Source organism: Panthera pardus, unplaced genomic scaffold, assembly GCF_024362965.1.
Source record: "Panthera pardus isolate Hobbes unplaced genomic scaffold, ASM2436296v1 HiC_scaffold_25, whole genome shotgun sequence".
In the NCBI taxonomy this organism is placed as follows: Eukaryota; Metazoa; Chordata; class Mammalia; order Carnivora; family Felidae; genus Panthera; species Panthera pardus.
The window spans coordinates 10,440,080-10,461,502 of NW_026526821.1; the positions used below are offsets into that span (position 1 = coordinate 10,440,080).

Here is a 21,423-nt window from a genome sequence, read left to right on the forward strand (position 1 = left end):
CGGGACGCTCGATAAATGCGTACTGTTCTGAATTTCGCGGAGAATGAACCACACCGAGCCCCTCTCCCATCTTTTGCCACCACAGTGCATCCTGCGACGACCCTCCTGCCACTTTGTGCACACGCACACGTCTGCGGCTTACGTGACGAGTGGCCCGACCTGGCAGCTTGCTGTGCAGAACGTTCTGCTAAAACAAAACAGACAAAAGTCATGTGAACAGCCGACCTGATGGTTTTGTTAGGTTCATTCTCTAGCTTTCGCTTAGAAACCCACAACCGCGGGAGCCATCGTTACAGGATTATTACAGGATGGGGAGAGGGGTGCTGGTTCACGTCACGGAGGGGTCAGTTATGACCGCGGTTTCCACTAACCAGAGGTCTGCTCCCCGTCAAGTGATTCCCCCTCTCTCCTTCCTGCTTCCTGCCTTCAGTGTGCACTTAGCGAGTGTCCGTCCACCGATGGCCAGCACGGGTGCTGCTTACACACAGACAGCAGCGGTTTGGGTCCCTCTGGTCCAGGCCTGCGTGTGTCTCTGGCCTTTGGACAACTGAGAACAGGGCCAGCACAGATGAGTTACTAGGAGTAAAACCTGTCCTTACGACATACGCTCCACTCGAGCACCGATTTACTGGAATGAAGATGCTAGTTTTATTTCTTTGATTTTTTGTTAACTGTTTATTTTTGAGAGAGAGAGAGACAGAGTGCGAGTAAGGTAGGGGGCAGAGAGAGAGCGAGACATAGAGGCAGAAGCAGGCTCCAGGCTCCAAGCTGTCAGCACAGAGTCTGATGCCGGGCTTGAACTCACGAACTGGGAAATCATGACCTGAGCCAAAGTCAGATGCTTAACCGACTGGGCCACCCAGGTGCCCCCGAAGATCCTATGTTTAAGGAAGAGCATTGTGTTTCATCATGGGAATTTTGAGCATCTGGACAGGCAGCTTGCTGATGACCAGGGGCGGAGTCTGCTCCGCTCTGTACCCCAGCACCCCACCAGGGCCTGCCTGGCGCGTAGGAGGATGGGAAGAAGGGAGGACCGTGGTGGACCTGTAATTACATAGTCACCATTTCCCTGTCTGCTTGGTTTCACTTCACTTGGCAACGTTGTGGGGGGGCCGGCAGGGCTGGGGTTTCTGCCTTGTGTTTGGGCTCTCCGCAAGGACAGGTGTTCTCAAGAGTGGCTTCGTTCCCCCGGACCTGGACTGCCCTGCCTTGTGCGGGCCACCTGGGAGCAGGTGCACGAATGCGCCGACCTCGCAGGGCAGCCCGGGCAGCTGGGGGCTCAGTCGGTCCACAGTGGGCACGCTGGCCTGGCTCTGGGTGACACCGGGCCCCGAGCCAGTGTCTTCCTGGCTGGCTCCTCTGGGGCTGTTGCTCAAAGGAGATCCGGGTGTGGGGAGATTCTTCCCCTTCTTTACCTGGTCATCTTGGTGGATCCGGGCAGCGTGCTGGAAAGACACCAGGTTTTCTAGTAGGACGGAAGTCGTTCAAGGCCGGGCTCTGTGGTTTCTCACATCTTGGCGCACTTGGTTGCTTTACTTTTTATTTTGTTTGTTTATTTTTAAGCAAATAGACATTTTTGGGAGTGATTAGAATTGCAATTTGAGAGACACAGATTGAGGTAGAAATCTGAATGAGATTCTCCGTGGGTGTTGTATTATAACTGCTGTGGGCTCTCCTCTCTCATCAGCAAAATGTAAAATAGAGGTAATGTGTTGCTCTGTATTTACTTTTTAACTTAAATCTCATTTTAAAAATGAATCTTACACTTTGATGACGTAAGTAATCTGGGCTTGCGGACAAAGCATATTTTGGACCACAGCTTCTTAGAAGCCTTGGCTCTGTTTTCCCCTCTCATGATGATGAAGTCCCATTCGTGGCCGTTGTCCTGACCCAGTAAAGTTGCTTTAGAGGAACACGTTCGGAGAGAAGTGGACAGGTGTGGGCGTGGCCTTGACGGTGTGGCTGTGTCTTTCCCACAGGTGCTGTGAGTGGCTGAGATGCTGCGGTGGAGGGGAGCCCAGGCCCCGCACTGTGTGGTTGGGGCACCCCGAGAAAGAGGGACCAGAGGTACCCTCGAAATGTCATCAACAATCAGAAGTACAACGTCTTCACCTTTCTTCCTGGGGTGCGTACGGGCAGAGGCCACAGCCTTTGTTTTCTTCTCACACCGGATGTGGGTGGTGGTACTGGGTTTTAGAAGACCGAGGTCCTCGGGGGTACCTGGGTGGCTCAGTTGGGTAGGCGGCCGACTCTTGGTTTTGGCTCAGGCCATGATCTCACGGTTGGTGAGTTCGAGACCCGAGTCTGACAGCAGGGAGTCTGCTTGGGATTCTTTTTCTCTCTTGCCCCTTCCCTGCTCACACTCTTCCTCTCTCGCAAAATAAATAAATATTTTTTAAAAAGAGAAAAAAAGACAAACGTCCCTGTGGCCAGATAACCTGGGTCTTTTCCAGGCTGCCTTAGCCGCTGCCTGTCCATCTCCCATGTCCTGAGTACCTAGCGGGGGGGGGGGCTGCCTTCTGAGGTTTCTGCTTTGAGATGCCACCTGATCCATTAGAATAACTTCACATTTAGTTGGTGTGTTAGGGGCAAGAGTGAAAAAGATATTTTGGGGACCCAGCATTGTAACCAAAATACCAAAAAAAAATCTACAAAAACCAAAACCCCATCATTGCCTAAAGTATCCCTTCTGTCATCATGAAACGCATATTCAGAGTAGGAAAGTCAGGAGATACGAGTATGGAGATTTTTTTTTTTTAAAAGGTAAGTTTTAATCCTACCATCCAGAAGCAATTGCTGTTGGCATTTTTGCTAATGAATATTTTGGTTGTGCTTACTTATTATTTTGTGCTCTGGAGTTCTGGTCCTAGCATTTCCACCTTAGCTTAGGCCAATCCGTGGATTTCAGCTCTACAGACCTTCCCCCGCCCCCCCAACACGTGCTTAAATCGAAGGCCTATTTTTACCCAACACACACTGGCTGACTTTAGAAGCAGCAGCAGTGATCAGTTCCAGTGCTGGAAGGGGAAAGAAAAAAAAAAATGAGTGTTTGATTTATTGAGAGAGGTTCCAGAAACACAAACGTGTAATGCTGTAGCTTACGGTCAATTTGAATGTTTTTTTAAGGGCAACTCTGACTGCCTTCACTGCTGCGTTCAACCCCATCTCCCCCCTCCCACCTCCCCACCCCCCCCAAATATCAGCATCTTAAATCAAGAAAAATTTTATTTCTCCTTCATGGAAATTCTGGTGCCGAGCGGCCACACTCTTCCATGTTGCGGCTACACCGTCTGGAACACGAGGCCACCAGTATCTCCATGACTGAGCAAGAGTGAGTTGGCTGAAAAATGGCTCTTTACTGCCTCAGCCTCAAGAGACACATCATTTCTGCTCAGCGCCCCAGGCAAGGCATGTGGTGCCAGACTCCCCCCCCCCCACCCCCCCCCCCCCCGACCTCCCAGGGCACGTGGGAGCCATCAAGGCTCCCCCACAACCCGCCTCCACACAGGACACGATTCCGCTCTATTTTATGAGATCATATCGTGGAGATGAGAGGTTACCTCGTTTTCTTGATCAACCTCACAGTAGAGACATTTCCCACTAAAACTCTTCTGAGCATTTTGAGCGGCCTCCCTGTACTTACAAAACAGTTTTAAGAAACAACTCGTCACAGATAAAGTCGAAGCCCCCCGCATGCTCTCCCCGGCCCCAGAGGCACCCACTCTCTTGAATTTGGTGTTAATAATTTCCATGTGTATCATTGTTTGTGTTTGTTTCTTTTTTTTTTTTTTTTTGACTTTTACGAATTCTGTTTTGATTACGCACATGTGTTTTCCTAAACAATACGCAGGAGCGTTGAAACTCTACGTAAAAGGCATCATGGGAGTTGTGCTCGTCTGCAGGGCCGCTCTCAACTCTTAATCACCTCGGACTCGACCCCCCGCAGGTGCATCACTCGAGCCGTGACTGTCTCTCTTCTCTCTCTCCTCTCTCTTGTCATTCCAGGTGTTGTTCAACCAGTTCAAGTATTTTTTCAACCTCTATTTCTTGCTTCTTGCCTGCTCTCAGTTTGTTCCTGAAATGAGACTTGGTGCACTCTATACCTACTGGGTCCCGCTGGTGAGTAAGGGGCGTGGTTTGTCCGCTGACCGTGGGGTTTGGGAACAGATGCTTCTTTGTCTCTCTCACCCGGGCATCTGCAGCCTTTTACGCGAGAGGACAGCCTCAAGCCCCGCCCCCCCCCCCCCCGCCAGGATTAAAATTTTTTTTTTAATGTGTATTTATTTTTGAAGGAGAGAGAGAGAGACAGAACATGAGCGAGGGAGGGGGCAGAGAGAGACGGAGACACAGAATCCGAAGCAGGCTCCAGGCTCTGAGCTGTCAGCACAGAGCACGACATGGGGCTCAAGCTCACAAACCGCGAGATCATGACCTGAGCTGAAGTCGGACACTTAACTGACTGAGCCGCCCAGGCGCCCCTATATTTTTTAATTAAAAAAAAATTTTAATGTTTATTTATTTTTGAGAGAGAGAGAGAGAGCGAGAGAGAGCGCACGCACAAGTGGGGGAGGGGCAGAGAGAGAGGGAGGCACAGAATTGGAAGCAGGCTCCAGGCTCTGAGCCATCAGCCCAGAGCCCCACGCGGGGCTCAGACTCACAGACCGCGAGATCATGACTTGAGCCGAAGTCGGTCGCTCCACCGGCTGAGCCCCACAGGCGCCCCAAGCCCCCCCAGGATTTTAATGGTGAGGCTGCATTTTGTACACCACCGGGGCCAGACTGGTGAAGTGGTAAAGGCCGGGCCCTTCATTCGTTCTGTCCTTCAGCCAGTCAGTTTTTTCAGCAACTGTGCATTTCATGCTTACGGTCTGTCTCACCTGTTTCTAGACTCTGGGGATGCAGTGTCAGGCCAGAAGGACAAGGCTTCTATCTTTGTGGGTTGTGCTATTTGAATTGTTTTCTGAGATCCTGTTTGCTGCCCCTGTAGAGCCTGCCAGCAGGAGGGTTTGAAAAGTACCAGGTTTTGCGCTTTGTGTCTGAAGTGAGACAGAACTGACCAGAAGGCCCCTCCATTCCCTCCCTTGCCTCCTTTGGGCAAATGGTTAGCGAGTAGCGACTGTGTGCCGGGTAGGGGGGAGGGGGCCTCTGCTATGTGCTGGGGACACAGCGGTGAATGAAACATAAAAATCCCTGCCCCTGTCCAGTTGGTTTTCAGAGGAGGACAGACAGTAAACATTTCAAATTGTGAAAAGTCCTGCAGAGGTTCTAAGAAGAAGGCCACAGGCCAGATAGGCTATCCCAGGCCCATTTAATATTTGTTGAATGGATGAGGTGGGGGTGGGGGATGTAGAGGGGCAGCCTTGGCCAATGTGGCCATGGAAACCATCTCGAGGAGGGGATGGGCTGAATAGGAAGGCGGGAGTATCCCAGGGACAAAGAGCAGCAGTGCAAAGGCCCTGCGGTAGGCATTTGCCCAGAGCATTTGAAGAACAGAAGGAAGCCCAGTGTGACTGGGGTGTGGAGAGGGTGGAAGTGACATCTCTTTCTATCCAGGTAGAAGCTGCGTATTTCACATGAAGTGGGGCTTTATTTATGTATTTATCTATCGTGGCAGGTGGGAGAGGATAAGGATTTGGTGCACTGACACGGACGGTGTAGAGAGCCAGTTGCTAAGAGACCCGTGAGTGGCCATAAACCGCGAGTGCCGCGTCATCAGACAGGTTAGGCCGGCAGCTCCAGCCCAGAGAAGGGACAGGGGGTTGGGTTTTTTCCACACGAACAGGAAAGGTGCTTTGGGGATGTGCAAACAGTTCTCCCCTGACCTGAGTCATTTGTGGGTGAGTTAGGACCCTGGGAGCGGGAGAAGGCTTCTGTCACACATCCTTCCCTCGCGTAACAAACATTCCTGTCGGCGCGTTGCGTTCTCACCCACGAGCACTGCAGACTCAGAGGCCCGGCTGACACAAGCAGGCCTCGGGAGAACCGGGGAGCTCACGTCCCATGCAGAACGGAAGGGTCCGCTCCGTTCCAGCAGGTGCGAACGTGGTCCTGGAGTTGCCAGGCCCAAGAGTTAGAAGCTTTGGAGTTTTATGTGAAACACCCCAACGTCATGGGAGGTTTTTAGTTCCACAGCTGCTAACTACATACCTGTCTAGAGTCAAACCCTAAGTTCCTTGTGTAAAAAAAGTTAGTCTCTAATGTATACAAAATGTAACTTATCACCTTGCCTTTTCCGGGGAACCTTTTTAAAGTGTGGTTATTTGAAAGGTAAGACGATCACATGATTCAAGAAACATAGAAATCGCCCCAGTGAAAATCTCCCTCTGGTCCAGTCCAGGAGGGCGGGAGCAAGTAGCTTGCACTGGGGTGCCCCTCCCCACCCCCCATTCCCCAGCTGCTGCCCACATCTCCTTGCTGAAATGACGCCAGGAGTTCCCAGAAGCCTGACCTTGCGTGCATGCAGTCAGAGTGGCCTCTGCCCCCCCCCCACCCCCCCCCCCCGCCCGCTTTCCCTGGAACGGTGGCCGCAGGTGGGAAGCAGGCAGGGTCACAGCTGCCGCTGGCGGTCCTGACATTTTCGACTCCACATCTGGGTCTCTCTTACAGCCACATTTTCACTGTGAAGGTTTAGGATGTTGGTCTTACCGTCCTGCCTCTTCCCAGGGGCTACAGAGAAGAAGGTTTGGGGGGTCGAAGAGAGACCAAGTGGATGGCATGTTTCTAGGTGCCAAGAGCTGATGTCCCCTAGATTTTTGTGCACAGAATCACTTCCCGGTTCTTGACCAGAACGCATTTTGAAATGTCTCCGACCACCCTGAAAGGCCTCTCGTTTCAGAGCCAGCTATGGATGAGGGCTGAGTGAGGGCTGCGGTGTGGTCCCTAGCTACACGTTGGGAAGTTGTGTAATTTGAACCTCAGTTTTCTCATCTGCAAAACAGGCGTGATCGTGTCCACTTGCTTGGCTCATTGGGAGGATTAAAAGGAAGCCCTGCAAATAAATTGCCTCCTTTTGCTCCCAACGGACAGGAAATTCTCAGGAAATACGCTCATTTGAATTTTAAATTTCTGGCATTGGTGTCATTGTTCATTGTCTGGATTAAGGTTTAGCTTTTGATAACCTTGTTTCTTGGTACTAATACGTTAGAGGGAGAAATTCCTCAATAGGTAGCTGAAATGATCCCTAAAATTGTTTGTATGAAGAGCTAGATTTTTTCGTTATTGAGATATAATCTGTGTACCATGAAATACACAGATAATACGTTGACATTTGTCAACACCGTGGAAACACCACCTCGGTCAAAATACAGAGCATTTCCACCACCCTAGTCCCCGAGTGCCCCTTTCCAGTCAATCTCTCCTGAACCAGAAGGCACTGCTTTTCTGATTTCTAGCTCATAGATTGGTTTTGCTTCAGGAAATCTATTTTTGATGTACGACTTTACAAAAGGAGGCTTAACACTTTCAGAATGGCCTGTCTGGGCACTGTCACTGCCTCTGAGTCCCTTTCCGAGCTCAGACAATCCCAGCCCTCCCTGTTAAAGCCTCTTTCTAAACATCCGTGGATCTTAAGGACCTCTGAAGTTGGATGGTTGGAATTTATTTCTGGGCTACATTTGCATCTGTGAGCAAAAGCATTTTCTAGCCTAAGGGATGGCAGGTCCTTTGGGCTTAATGGGAAGTGTGTGTGGGGGTGGGGGGGGGGTGGGGGCGGGGCAGGGGGAGTAGATGGGATAACTTAGGAGGCGGTATTTATTTGCAGCAGGGAGGTCACGGCTCCTGTCTTTGTATGAGTGCACACTTTCCATTAACATCAGTGGGGTTTAGCTAGGCCCACGCAGCAAGGGATAGGAACGGGAACATTTGCAAAAACAAACAGCAAACACCCGGGTTCTGGCCCGGAACAACGACCCGGCGGCGTGGGAGGGGCGCCCGTTCTGCAGACTGGGTCTGTGCCCGGCCACCACAGGCTTCCTCTCACCTCCAGCTCTAGAGCTCTCCTTCTGGAATGTCCCAGTCTTGCTCTGGCTGCATCTTGATTGGAAACAGGAGCAATCCTTTGATTGGAAAGACAAACGAGCCCTTGGAGAAGTCCCACAAAGGAGCGCATCTCTGGCTAGATTTACATAAGAGATTTAAAGTCCTTTGAATGGAAGTTCATCTATTTCACAGGATAAACAATATAGAAATCCCCAAAGAATCACGGCTGCTAACCTTCAGGGCGATGGTGCTTTCTGTATTAAAAAAAAAAAAAAAGGCTTGAAAAGGAGAGATGACAAGGTATTTTGTAAGAAAAATGAACGAATGCTCTTGCCTTTCTTGATACAAGAGGAGGAATCTGGATGGAAATAGATTTCCTGTTACGGCTGACTCACACCCCAGCCCCCGCCAAATTTTGTATGAGTTGAGGTACCTGACCCGGGAAAGGTCGGGCAGTTTCAGTGTTCTTTTTATTAGCTGCTATTTATGCAATCAATACTTCAATGTGTTTTCTTTTTTTTTTTTTTTTTCAATATATGAAATTTATTATCAAATTGGTTTCCATACAACACCCAGTGCTCATCCCTCAATGTGTTTTCTTTAGAAGGATTGAGAGCGTTACACAGAAGACTGGAGTCTCCTTCGTCCCTTCCCTCTCCCTCCCGTCTTTTCCTTGCAGGAATCTAGCCACTGGTTAAGGAAATTGGAAACTCTTTGCAGAGTGTGGTCATTGCGGTTGGTGCTTGTATGCACGGGGTTACATTTTATGTGGGGAAAAGTTGATGTCCCTACTTGGGAGGTCAGTGCAAAAGTGATGGCTCTCACTCTTCTTAACTGGTCTGGGTGTGCTCTGTGTTGTTGGCTCATCTCCTTTCCACGTTTCTTTGGACGCAGAACGATGTGGCTGTTAAGGGCAAGGACTCCGGAGCCAGTGTCCTGCCTGTCACTTAGGAGCTTTGTGTCCTTGGCAAGATTACTCAACCTTTCTGTGCCTCAGAGCCCTCATGTCCGCAGTAGTAAGAGCAGGGTTGTTGTGGGGCCGTGACACCCCTCCAGTAACGTCCGCTGGATGAGGTACAGATGTCACCAGGTACCATCGCTCGGCCACTGCCTGTGGACCGACCACCTTTTTGACTCTTAGAAACCCTGCCGTGGTGGTGGGTAGGGATGCCCCCGTCTGTGTGCGTCAGCCAGTGTTTCCCCAGGGTACGTGTGGAGGAAGGAGTCAGAGAAGTGGGCTTGCCGGGGCAGGTGCGTTTGGGGCGGTTGGCAGGACCCGCCCTGCTGCTGTCCCGTGTGGCCTCTGGCCTTGTCTGTCCCCAGCACCGGGAGAGGAAAGTCGCTTTCCGCGGGGCTCACCCTCTCTCCCCTGTCTCTGCAGGGCTTCGTGCTGGCCGTCACTGTCATCCGAGAGGCGGTGGAGGAGATCCGATGTTACGTACGCGACAGAGAAGTCAACTGCCAGATCTTCAGCCGGCTCACAGCCAGAGGTCAGCCTCCCAGCTCCCCCAGGGCCGCGGACAGTCAGGGAGCAGAGGTCAAGGCCAGGGGCCGGCGGGTGTGTGGACACCGCGTGGCGGGACAGTCACTCGGCTGCTGGCACCCCGGAGGCCAACGTGTGCCCGGGGCCTGGAGGGACTCAGGCTGCCCCCGGTAGGCTGCCACGGGTCACTCTTGCAGCCTGGCCTGTGGCTGACTTGTGCATCAGGCTGGATTTAAACCCCATTCGTTGGGCAGCCTCCTCTGGCTGACCCTGTCCCCCGGCTGGCTGAGGAGGGAGGGAGGGAGGGGCCCCCTCTTGTCCATGCTGAGGTTGCAGGTTGCGGAGGCTAGGAGTCTCTCCTACGTATTTCTGGGGAGCGAAGCTTTGAAAGATACTCTTTCAACATTACGAAACTAATGCCACAACTTTGCAACATTCGTCTTTTTAAGTGGGCGCCAGATTTATAGCTGCATCTCTGAGGATTCTGCTGAGGGGCATCTTATAAATCCTCCAACTTGGGGCGCCTGGGTGGCTCAGTCGGTTGAGCCCCCGACCTCGGCCCAGGTCATGAGCTCGTGGTTGGTGGGTTCAAGCCCCACGTTGGGCTCTGTGCTGACAGCCTCACAGCCTGGAGCCTGCTTTGGATTCTGCATCTCCCTCTCTCTCTGCTCTTCCCTGACTCGCTCTCTGTTTGTCTCTCTCAAAAAATGAGTAAACATTAAAAAAATTAAAAAAAAAAATCCTACAACTTAAAGTGGAGAGTCTGACCAGAGAAGCAACTAGATAGCCCTTAAGCACTGAATCCCTTGCAAAGCACATGCATTAAAAAAATTTTTTTTTTCTTAATGTTTATTTATTTTTGAGAGAGAGAGTCAGAGCGTGAGCAGGGGGAGGGGCAGATAGAGAGGGAGACACAGAATCTGACACTGGATCCAGGCTCCAGGCTGTCAGCACAGGGCCAGTGGATCACCAGATCATGACCTCAGCTGAAGTCAGATGCTTAACCGACTGAGCCACCCAGGCGCCCGGAGGCACATGCATTTTAAATTGGTGGAATTAAAAACAAACAAACTCCTGAATATCCCCAATGGGAACCCACCTACCGATCCAGCCAGCGTTTAACTTGTGTTTCAACTACAAATTCTACAGGAGATAACCTGTAAGGATGTGTTCAGAAATAAGAGGCTGTTACGTAAAGTCCCTGAAGATGACAGGCAGTTCAGGGACTGATAATGTTTTAGGAGCAGCAGAGATGGATGAAAGCCGTGTTTAACCTTCAGGACGTCAAGAGTTCTGAAAACCAGGAGGTAGATAGGTGTCTCAAGGAGGGTGAACTGCTTTTGATGCCTCAGTCTCCCCAAGGCGCTCACACAAGGTTTCAGGGTTTTATTTTCTTTCTATTAATATTGACGGAGGAATATGTTTTGGGCTCAAATTTTTTGTTAATCCCCTGAGGGGCATGAAGGTATTTTGTTTTGGTGCATTTAAATACATTTTCGGAGTTGGTGGTCTTAACATTTGGCAGAATGTCTCTGGGAGAAGTGGGGGGTGCAGCGTTGGCATGAAAATGCTTTATTATGGCTAAACTACTGTATTTGGGGACATCTTGCTGCCTAAAGAAAGAAAACCCAGTGTAGTCTTTGCAAAGGCAGGTGGCTTGGGCTTTCCACGTGGGTAATCAGAAGACCCCTCCGCAGGGTGTTTTTTGTGGCCCGTGTATATTAAATCCTCCCTTAATAACATATTCTGACTATAACATTTGAAATGCTAGGCAACCGACAAAAGGCCCCATTGGAGAGGGTGCTGTGGATCTATTTAGATGGAATCCATTCATTCATCTGTCCCAGCTCCAAACCTTCTTTGGTCCTTTTCATATTGCAATTGCGTCTCCGGTGAATGATTTTTGTGCCCTCCCCTGCAGATACCCTCCTCGGCTCCTCCTTTAACTTCACTCACTTCTTGAAAAGATCCTTAGGAGAATTGGCAGATGGCTCCAGCATTAAACACTTGTCTTCCTTTGTCGGTCTCCTTTTGTGGCCCGTGGTTTCTGTTGTCATGCCAATGCAGCCATGGGGGGAAACCGAGCAGAGTTCTGAACACTGACCCAGCCCCTGCTTGGCCATTTGTTCTGAAAGCCACCCCCCCCCCCCCCAAAGCACTGAAGAAACTGTCAGCTCAGAAAGTGATGGAGGTGAGTATAGTTACTCGACACGCTTTAGTGGGGAGGGGGGGAGCAGAGTGTGAAGGCCCAACTGGAAGGTTTCAGAGAGAGGAAGAGAAAGAAAGCTTCCTTCACCTTCCTGTTTAGTTACTTACTATTTTCTTGAGTGAGGCTTTTCACCAAGATCTTCATTTAGTAAATTCAAAAGCAAAATGAAACAAGCGTGTGTGTGTGTGTGTCCATGCAGAGCTCTTTTCTTTTGTATCCCATGATATCTTTAAAAATGTATTTTTCAACACCGTTTTTAGAGTTGAGACACGGCTAGAAGCCAACATATCAAGTCCTTGATCCCTGGATTATACGGGCCACGTCGTTTACCTACATTCTGATATCACTTCCTGATTGACCATAACAGTACTTGTGCGATTGAGTTGAAAACATTTTTTGGGAACAATGTCTAGCGAGAAACAAAGTTACAAAACTCCTGTGGTTGACTCCAATACCCTCCTCACCCGGCATACATCAGTTGTTAACATTTTGCCATATTTGCTTTTTGATACTCTCGCTCTTAAGTCGTTAGAGTTAAGTTGCAGACATCATTCCCTTTACTCCTAAGTACTTCCGTGTTTAATTCCTAGTGGGGCATTTCTCTTACGTAACACAGTACAGTTGTCGAAATCGGGAAATTTAACAGTGGTGCATTACTATTAATCTACAGCCCTTACTCAAAATTTGCCATTTGTTCCTAAAATGTCCTGGTTTCCCCCTCCTCTGCCACGCTGAGCATCTAAAATGCCCTGTTTTTAACAGCATTTTTTTTTTCTTCTGGTACAGAAACCTGTACAGAGTTGCCAGTGACATTTACTTGTCCTTGCTCCTTATCTCCTCTAGTCTGGCACGTATCCCTGGTTTTCTTTGATACAACATTGACATTTTTGAAAAGGCCCGGCCAGGGGCACCTGGGTGGTTTGGTCGGTTAAGCGTCCAGCTTCCGCTCGGGTCATGATCTCACTGTTCCCAGTTCCCGAGTTCGAGCTCCGTGTCGGGCTCTGTGCTGACCGCTCAGAGCCTGGAGCCTGCTTCGGATTCTGTGTCTCCCTCTCTCCCCGACCCTCTCCTCACACTCTGCCTTTCTCTGTCTCATACATAAATAGACATTAAAAAAATTTTTTTTTTTTTTTTTTTTTAAAAAGGACCGGCCAGTTTTAGGGCAGTTGCTTTATAGCTTGTCCCTCAATTTGTGTTTGATGTGTCAAAATTAGAGTCATGACATGTATTTTTAGCAAGAGTTAACATAGTTTTAAGAATGCCAGTGGCACAGCCAGAGTTTTAGAAGCGTGAACGGTAATGAAATTGAAAAACTTTCAAACTTTGAGAAACAAAAATTGATTTTTAAACAACTAAAAACCCTGGAAGTAAGGCACTCACCACTGGGAGGAAAAATGGATGATAGTCTTTTTCTGCTAATTGTTACTTCCATTTAGATTATCATAGTATTTCAGTAGAGGAATCTATTATCTAAAATGACACACCAGCTAGATTGATTTTTAATGTCACTGTCATGTCAAATAAGAAATGTTTTTAAGTATTTTAACAGTTCAGGTGGAAATGACCATTTATTCATTTTGTTGCAGATTTGTTTTGACTACAGCACGTCCCAAGTATATCATAAGTTTCCATATTCTAGAGATAAACACAAGGGCCTGTGGATTATGGGAATTCATAATTTAGTGAGGTATCCAACCATTTAAATAGATAATTTAAAAAATGCGACTCGGGGCACCTGGGTAGTTCAGTTGGTTAGGCGTCTGACTCTGGGTTTTGGCTCAGGTCACGATCTCAGGATTGGTGGGTTCGAGCCCCCGCGTCAGGCTCTGTGCTGCCGACGCGGAGCCTGCTTGGGATTCCCTCTCTCTCCCTCGCTCTCTCCCCCTCCCCCAGTCTCACCCTCTCAAAAATAAACTTTAAAATTGCAACTCTTTACAAAAAAAGAAAAAAATACTGTTGACGTTGGAACGCAGTAGGAAAAAAATGAGCGATGACCCACCAAAAGCCGGCTACGTGTTGAAGAAGGTCTAGGGTGTAATTTCTTAGACAGCCAGGTGGCTTTTACAGATGGGAGCAGCAGCTAGTTAAGGGCAGGACTCTGACTTGAAGCCCGGCTTGTCTGAATGCACGTCCGTGGCCTATGGGTCTAGGCGCCTACTGTGTGCCAGGAGCTGCGGGCACCACCTTCACCCAGGGTATCTCAGCCGTAGCTACGACATTCAGCCTTTATACATACGCTACAGAAGCGCTCTCAGATTTAAAGAATTTCAAAACACGTTTGTGAGTCCAAAGGGACTTGTCACCCCAGCACCCTCATTCCAAGGTGGACAGAGTCGTTAGACAAAGTTGGTGGGAACCCAGTACGGCTTGGGGATAGATAAGCATTTCTTCTCCTCCTTGAAATATGCATTTGCAGCGAGATCAGAGACTGGAGGGAGGTTCTTGTGAGTTGAGGGGTCTTCTCTAACAGCATTCGGTGGCACTGTCATCCCAAAGCCAAAGAATTAGGGGGCTTGAAGTGGTAGCCGACTCGGCAAAACTTCTTTTTGTTACTGGAAGGATTTGGGTTGGGTAGGGGGGGAATAGTAAGTAAAGGGATTATTTCTTTTTCCTTGTGTCTTGCTCAAACCAAAAGTTGAAATCTGGGGGTGGAGTGCTTTGCCTCGATGATCCCGGGTGCTGAGGGCAGTGGATTTCTTTGCATTTCCATGAGATCTTCAACCAGGAATGTTTGCCCAGACTAACCTGTGATCAGGGGCTAAATGAGGCACACGGATAATTAGCTTTGAAAGAAAGTGCAAACAGAGGCACAATGAATGCAGTTGCTGGGTGCTTCTTTCCTGCTGGGGACATCTGGGCATGCCTCGAGCCAGAAGTCATAAGCTGGAAGTCTATGTGAAATGGAGAGAATCCGCCTTTCTTCAGTTCTGGGGTATACGTATGGTGTTAAAACCCAGCTGCTACCTTACATCTTCTCCATTTCTTTCCAGAAAGTTCTGGAAAGGGTCTCTTCACCCTTTCCTAGTGATAGAATAACCTCAGGGTCTCACTTCCGCTTAAGAGTGACATCTTTTTTTTCCAATTTATTTCAGAATCTGCTTTGGACTGTTAGTATTGTGGTTCATGTGACTGAATTTTGAGGTCAAAGGATATACGTGTCTTTCTTTTTGGCATTTGTATTCCATTGAAGTTTATCAGGAGAAGGTACGACGATATAGGGAAGATGCATTCATTAATGGAGAGCTGTTTCGCTCGTGGGTAGTTAACTAAATGGAAACTTCGTGTTCCCAAACCCAAGTACTGTTTGTGTTTTTCATAGTATAAACTCTGTTCAGGCATGGGAGAACACTAAGCTATGTTTTATACTTTTAAAAAATTTTAATTGTATTTCCCTCACGTTTCAGATATTTATTAATCCATGCAAACCCCAACACAATACACCAACATGCTTTCGTGCGTTTATAATGTTTATTTATTTTTGAGAGGGGGAGACAGAGTGTGAGCAGGGGAGGGGCACAGAGAGAGAGATACACACACATACACAGAATCCAAGCAGGCTCCAGGCCCTGAGCTGCTGGCACAGAGCCCGACATGGGGCTCGAACTCATGAACCATGAGATCATGACCTGAGCCGAGGTCGGACGCTTAACCGATTGATCCACCCAGGCACCCTGATTTTGTGCATTTAGAGGGGAACTATTTCCTGGGTAAGTGGAAAATTGTGTGGAGGGTTTCTGGGAGACCTCCACTGTAAGCAGCTTTATAGGGAGACGTCTCAGGTAGAAGTCTGGCCCTTCTCTAGTTTGCTGTAATGTGCAGTCACTGAGCAGAACCTTGTATTGACCATTGGGACCCCATTTCCCCCAGGGCTCTGGGTTCCTCCTCCTATCCCTGCTGACATCCGGATTGAACAGTCCCAGGCACGAGACATACAGCCCTGCCCTAATGCCTCCTGCTCCAGTAAAGGCCAAGAGGGGGATCAAGTCCTGAGGCTTCTTGGCCTGACCGAGATCTGGTGGGACACAGCTGTGGCAGGGGCCAGAAGAAGAGATCACGTCCGCAAGGCCTGGCGCTAAGTAGTCCCTGCACCCAGGATCAACAGACACCGTGTTATGCTTTTTTGAGAGAAGAGAATTCCAGTGAATGGTCCTTTTGATATTAACCACAGCAAAAGTACCACAAAAGTCCTTGACTGAGGATCTCAAATCCAGTTTGGGAAGCAAAGTATTCCCCTGCCCAGGCTTTCCTCATGAAGACCCAAAGCATTTGCTTTTGCAAGTCTTATTTAAAACAGATCTTGCCAGACACTTTTCTCATACCGTTCTCCGAGACATGCCAAGGTATTTCGGACCCGTGGGTTTCTTCGCTTTTTCAAAGCGCTCAACTTCTCTTTACTGCAAATCGTTGATGAACTCATCTGTTGTGTAATTAAAAAAGCCAAACAAAGGGGCGCCTGGGTGGCTCAGTCGGTTAAGCGTCCGACTTCAGCTCGGGTCATGATCTCACGGTTCGTGGGTTCGAGCCCCGCATCCGGCTCTGTGCTGACAGCTCAGAGCCTGGAGCCTGTTTCAGATTCTGTGTCTCCCTCTCTCTCTGCCCCTCCCCCACTCATGCTCTGTCTCCCTCTGTCTCAAAAGTAAATAAACATTAAAAAAAAAAATTAAAAAAAAAAGTCAAACAAAATAAAACAAAACAAAAAACCTGAAAACAATCTCACATACACATTAAGGTGTTATCTTTCCCAAAAGATAATCCCCCTGACGCTGGGGTGATGTTGTTCTGTTTCTTCATTATTGAGCACCAGAAGCAGGGAGGACCATTTATATACTTATTTTAAAAGCCTCTGTTGGGCATAAACTTGTTACATTTAAGCCTCAGCCTTTTTTTTTTTTTTTTTTTTTAAGTTCCCGCTTTTTTAGAGGAAGGCCCTACGAAGTGGCCATGGAATATATAATAATGCTTTTCAACCCTTTGCCTGTTTTCAAATAACAGTCTTTTCTTAGGCTCTGGGGAATGCGGACAAGTCTCTCGGATTATGAAAATTTCAGCTTTAAACCTGTGAACTCTGCCGGGTCTGCAGAGGCGTTTTAATGTCAACCCCAGGAAATTTACAACTCATCACTGTCACAGAGTGTGAGTTCAAGAGTAATACATTAACCAGGGTCGGTGTGTGGAGATGTGGCTACGAAAGCAATCCATATCCTGCATGCACAATGGAAAATCAAAGGAGGGCTGGAGGTGTTCGGGGTCAAAACATAGGCCCACACATACTCGTGCCCCGGAATTTATTTTTTAGAAGTTTCTTTTTTTTTGCGGGCCGTTCTGCAGTTTGACTGAATTGTCATTTGCTTGTTTGGACTCCAGGGAAACATCTGGTTTCTCCCTGCAGTGTAGACAAACTGGTCTTATTCTGAAGCTGTCACCCATGAAAAGCACAGTTTGGGCTCAACAGCTTTTGGCTTATGAAAGGCTTGGGGTCCATCTCCACAGAAATAAACAGCTCTTGTAATTGGAATTTTGTTCCCTGTTATAAACTCTGGCCCAGAGGTGACTTGGGTAGAGTGTCGAAAGCTGAAAGGGATAAATTTACTTTATAGAAGGCATTTAATGATTTAGGATGTGGCCAGCAGACAGTTTCCCACTTAACCTTGGTAAAAATCTCTTACCCAACTTCTGTAAAGTTTCTGCAAATGTCTCTAAAAATCCCAGAGGCTGGAGGTGGGAGGCTGGGTGTGAGGAGAACCAGAAGAGGAGAGCGGTCTGGGAAGGGGGAAGTTCTGGGCCTTCAGTTCTCAGAATGGGGCCAGGTTTTCCTGTACGCTGCGCACCAAAGAGGTTACTCGGTGTTTTTAGTTTTTTAGTTCGCTGCAGGAGTGGCTACATTGTTTGTGGGAACCGGTGCAAAATGAAAATGCAGGACTCCTTGTTGAAAAGTTAAGAATTTTAACTTGATAACTGGTCTTTCATTCACTCAAGGGTTGGGGGGGGGTGCCTGTGTGAACACACGGGTCGCACACCCCCGGGGCTGGCTCTCCTTCCGCCTTAGGAACCTCAGGGAAGATGAGAGAAAAAAGGGAAGTACCTGTGTCTGCTAACTTCTCGGTGGGGTGTTGGGGAGGGTGTCTTCTTCCAGGCAGAGAATGGGCGGTAGGAGCTGTCCTGCTGTCTTTGGAGACATGTAGTAATCCTTGGAGATGTGCCATTTGTATTTCCCATATTTCTTTATTTTTATTTTTTAATGTTTATTCATTTTGGAGAGACAGAGAACCTGAGTCAGGGAGGGGGAGAGAGAGGGAGACACAGAATCAGAAGCAGGCTCCAGGCTCTGAGCTGTCAGCACAGAGCCTGATGTGGGGCTCGAACTCATGATGAACCATGAGATCGTGACCTGAGCCAAAGTCGGATGCTTAACTGCATCCTTCCTTCCTTCCTTCCTTCCTTCCTTCCTTCCTTCCTTCCTTCCTTCCTTCCTTTTCTTTCCATTTGTAGAAAACTCAAAATAGTTGTTAATGTAAGGTTAGGAATCATGTGTTTGGAGCCCTTTCCACGGTTTGAAGGTTTTTTTCATCGTGTGAGTTAATCCCAGCCCCCAGTGCCTGGCTAGTTGATCTCATTTTGTCCCCGTTTCCCCCCTCATTTCCCTCCCCCGCCCCGGCCGTGGCAGCAGCAGCCGGGGCCACCTCGAGCTCCTTTTGTCCCTCCGCAGCCAGCTGTGGGGCGTGGCTGATGGAAAGCCCAGTAACCATTGGAACATACACACTGGTATCTGCTTTCCCTTCTCTTTTATTTCTGCCTCCTTTTCTCCTTTTGGTTTTATGTCTGTCCTCATTCAGAATACACACCTGCCTAGACACACGCTAACCATGTGTCCTGCACGCAGGCCTGAACCGTGCCTTTTTGATGGCTAAAAAAAAAATGGCAGTATGGAAAGGGAAGTCCAAATTTATGGTCAAGACTGCATGATTAGCTCTAGAGAGTGGGAGGCTGGGGATAGCCCTTCGTTGAAGCTGCAAGGTTCCCCCCACCCCCAATGCTGAAATGCTAATGAGGGAGCCACCGCGAAGGTTTCCAAGTGGCTTCCGCTGGTCCCTTCCCCAGACGGTGGATGACAGACGGACAGAGTAGAAGAGCTTGTCTCAAGGATCTGCCGGCCGGCCTCAGGCAGAGACTCCTTGGCATGCACAGCGGATTAAAAGGGCTTTTTGTTGAGGTGGATCAGATGGACAGGGAGAGGCAGGGTTCACATTAGCTGATCATAAATCAGGACTCCGTCGTAGAAGGGAAAGATCTGGGTCTGGTCACTTAAAAGTTTGAGCGAATTTAATTTGTTCTTCTTTTTTTTCTTGTTGGAAGAGCCCCTCCTGCTTATAAACAAACAAACAAATCACCATGAAGAATTTAGAAAGCATACGTGCTGGAGAAAGAATCACCATCCCCCCTTCCAGCATAACCCTTCTGATTTTGTCCTCCGTCCCGCCGTCATCCACACATATACGTGTACAGTTATTATTTAATAAGACTTGAGATGCACGTTCCTCTTTGAGTTGCACGTAAAAGAAGATTTGTAGCTAGGTCTCCAACTTTGGAACACGGGCTCTGTGATCGTTTGGGTCAGTCCGCCGGCTTAAATTTGAGTACTAAAACCAGAGACAATGTGTAAATTTATGTTTGGGAAAGCCAGGGCAAGCTCAGGTGAAGGAAAAGTTCATTGGCACAGAGGGCCATGTTGAATTTATGATCTCCCTTCCTTCTAGCAACGCCTTGGTAAACTCCCCAGGAAGAAAAGGGCGACTCTGCCTATTTTTCCTGTTGCCCCCTGGTGGGACCAGAAGAAATGTTCAGGCAGGAAAAGAATTCTGCACTTTGGACTCTCTTTCCCCCCATTTCTAATGCTCTGACTCTTTGTGTGTGTTTTTAAATTCTTCTAATGTTGTATTTATTTTTGAGAGAGAAAGACACACACACACACACACACACACACACACTATGAGTGGGGCAGGGGCAGAGAGAGTGGGAGACCCAGAATCCGAAGCAGCCTCCAGGCTCCGAGCCGTCAGCACAGATTCCAACACGGGCAGGGCTCGAACTCACAGGCTGTGAGATCATGGCCTGAGCCGAAGTCAGACGCTTAACCCACTGAGCCACCCAGGCGCCCCTCTGACTCTTTGGATTTTGGTGGAAATCTTCTATTCCCTCTGCAGATGTCTCGACATAATGAACGCTTGAGGCTGTGGGTCTCTCTCCAGCGTGCTGGGGCTCAGGCCCACGAACTGAATTTAGGCCTGTGTTTTGAGAAAATGAGGCACATTAAACACTGATGTGAGATGAGTGAGATGCCCACGCTGGAAGAGTCTAGAAGGCCCTCAGAGCAACTGACGGCCCAGCTCATTGCCACTTGCTACGTTCTGTCTAGAAGTTGTTATTAGTGTTTGTATGCTTTCCTTTTTTACTGCCGGTGCTGTTACCGTGATGAAATTTAATTAAACACAAGAACTAATGAAAATGAAACCCTGTGGAACCTCCTTGAAAAAGTTGTTTCCGTAGCGATAACTTGGAATGCTCTGGAAAGCCTTGATTGTGGTGGATAATTATTACAAAGACACGCTGAATTGTGTGGAAAGTAGAAAATGCTGTGAAAAACTGTAGAAGTCTCGAGTCGTACGCTTAGATGGCCTCGTCAGTGTCTTTTAAGTTCTTCTCAAAACTAGCGGAGCTCAAACGAGTGAGCGAATGTGCCTCTTCCGTGAGAGCCGGGCGTTTGTTGAGTGAACAGGGAGGGAGTAACAGCCGAGTGATTCCCCTTCAACTTTTGCTCTGGGTGCTGGGGAAAATGGTACTTCCCTGCAGAGGACCGAGAGCCATTCCTGTCATTTCCTTTCTCCCTCGGCTGATCTGATCGTTTGTAAGTTAAATGGGCTTTTTATAAAAGGCCAAAGACTCTCGAAGATTTTAATGTGTGAGAATGTGCCCCGCCCCCAGAATCTAGGCCCGGCTCCTCTCCGGACTTGTTCTTAGGACCACCGGGCCCCGACCAGCCCTTTGGCCTTTGTCTCTTGCCAGTCCCTGCCTCCCATGCAGCGCTTCTGGTCTCGCTGAAGGAGGTGCAGCCTGCGACTACACGCGCGTGTGGACAGCTGACACGCACACTCTCTCCAATCTCGTGCCTTCCGCTCCTGGGTTGCTGGTCACCATTGTCCTTCATCTGGCCATTTCCCGTCTCACCTCTTGTGCACCTCCCTGAGCCCCTCCCACCCGATTATTATTTGCCCATCGCCTCCTTCCCTCCACTAGACCGTGAGTTCCGTGGATCCCCACCTGCGCATGACCTGGCATACAGCAGGCGTTCCGTAAATGCTGCTGGAATGTTGAATGCATGATCAAGGCGCTTCTGTGTGCACACTGGGCTCCCCTGCATCATTTCACACACTATTTAGCACTAACAGCATCTGTCTGGCTCTCTTTCTCACCCGCTCATGGGTTTGCATACTATAGCCCAGGGGCCAAATCCAGCCCCTCACCTTTTATTTTTTTTTAACGTTTATTTATTTTTGACACAGAGAGAGACAGAGCATGAGTGGGGGAGGGTCAGAGAGAGGGAGACACAGAATCCAAAGCAGGCTCCAGGTTCTGAGCCGTCAGCCCAGAGCCCGACGTGGGGCTCGAACTCATGGACCACGAGATCATGACCTGAGCCAAAGTCGGACGCTTAACCGACTGAGCCACCCGGGCGCCCGTTTTTTCTTTTTTTTCTTTT

The 21,423-nt window shown here is 48.8% G+C and overlaps 1 protein-coding gene across 1 annotated transcript in view; it reads left to right on the forward strand.

Moving 5' to 3' along the window:
- ATP9A (ATPase phospholipid transporting 9A (putative)) overlaps positions 1 to 21,423 on the forward strand; it is a 125,955-nt gene that overhangs the window by 28,394 nt on the left and 76,138 nt on the right. The window contains 4 exon segments of the mRNA XM_053890131.1: positions 1,980 to 2,052; positions 2,054 to 2,125; positions 4,006 to 4,119; positions 9,359 to 9,467. Of these exon segments, the coding sequence (XP_053746106.1) occupies positions 1,980 to 2,052; positions 2,054 to 2,125; positions 4,006 to 4,119; positions 9,359 to 9,467 (368 nt within the window).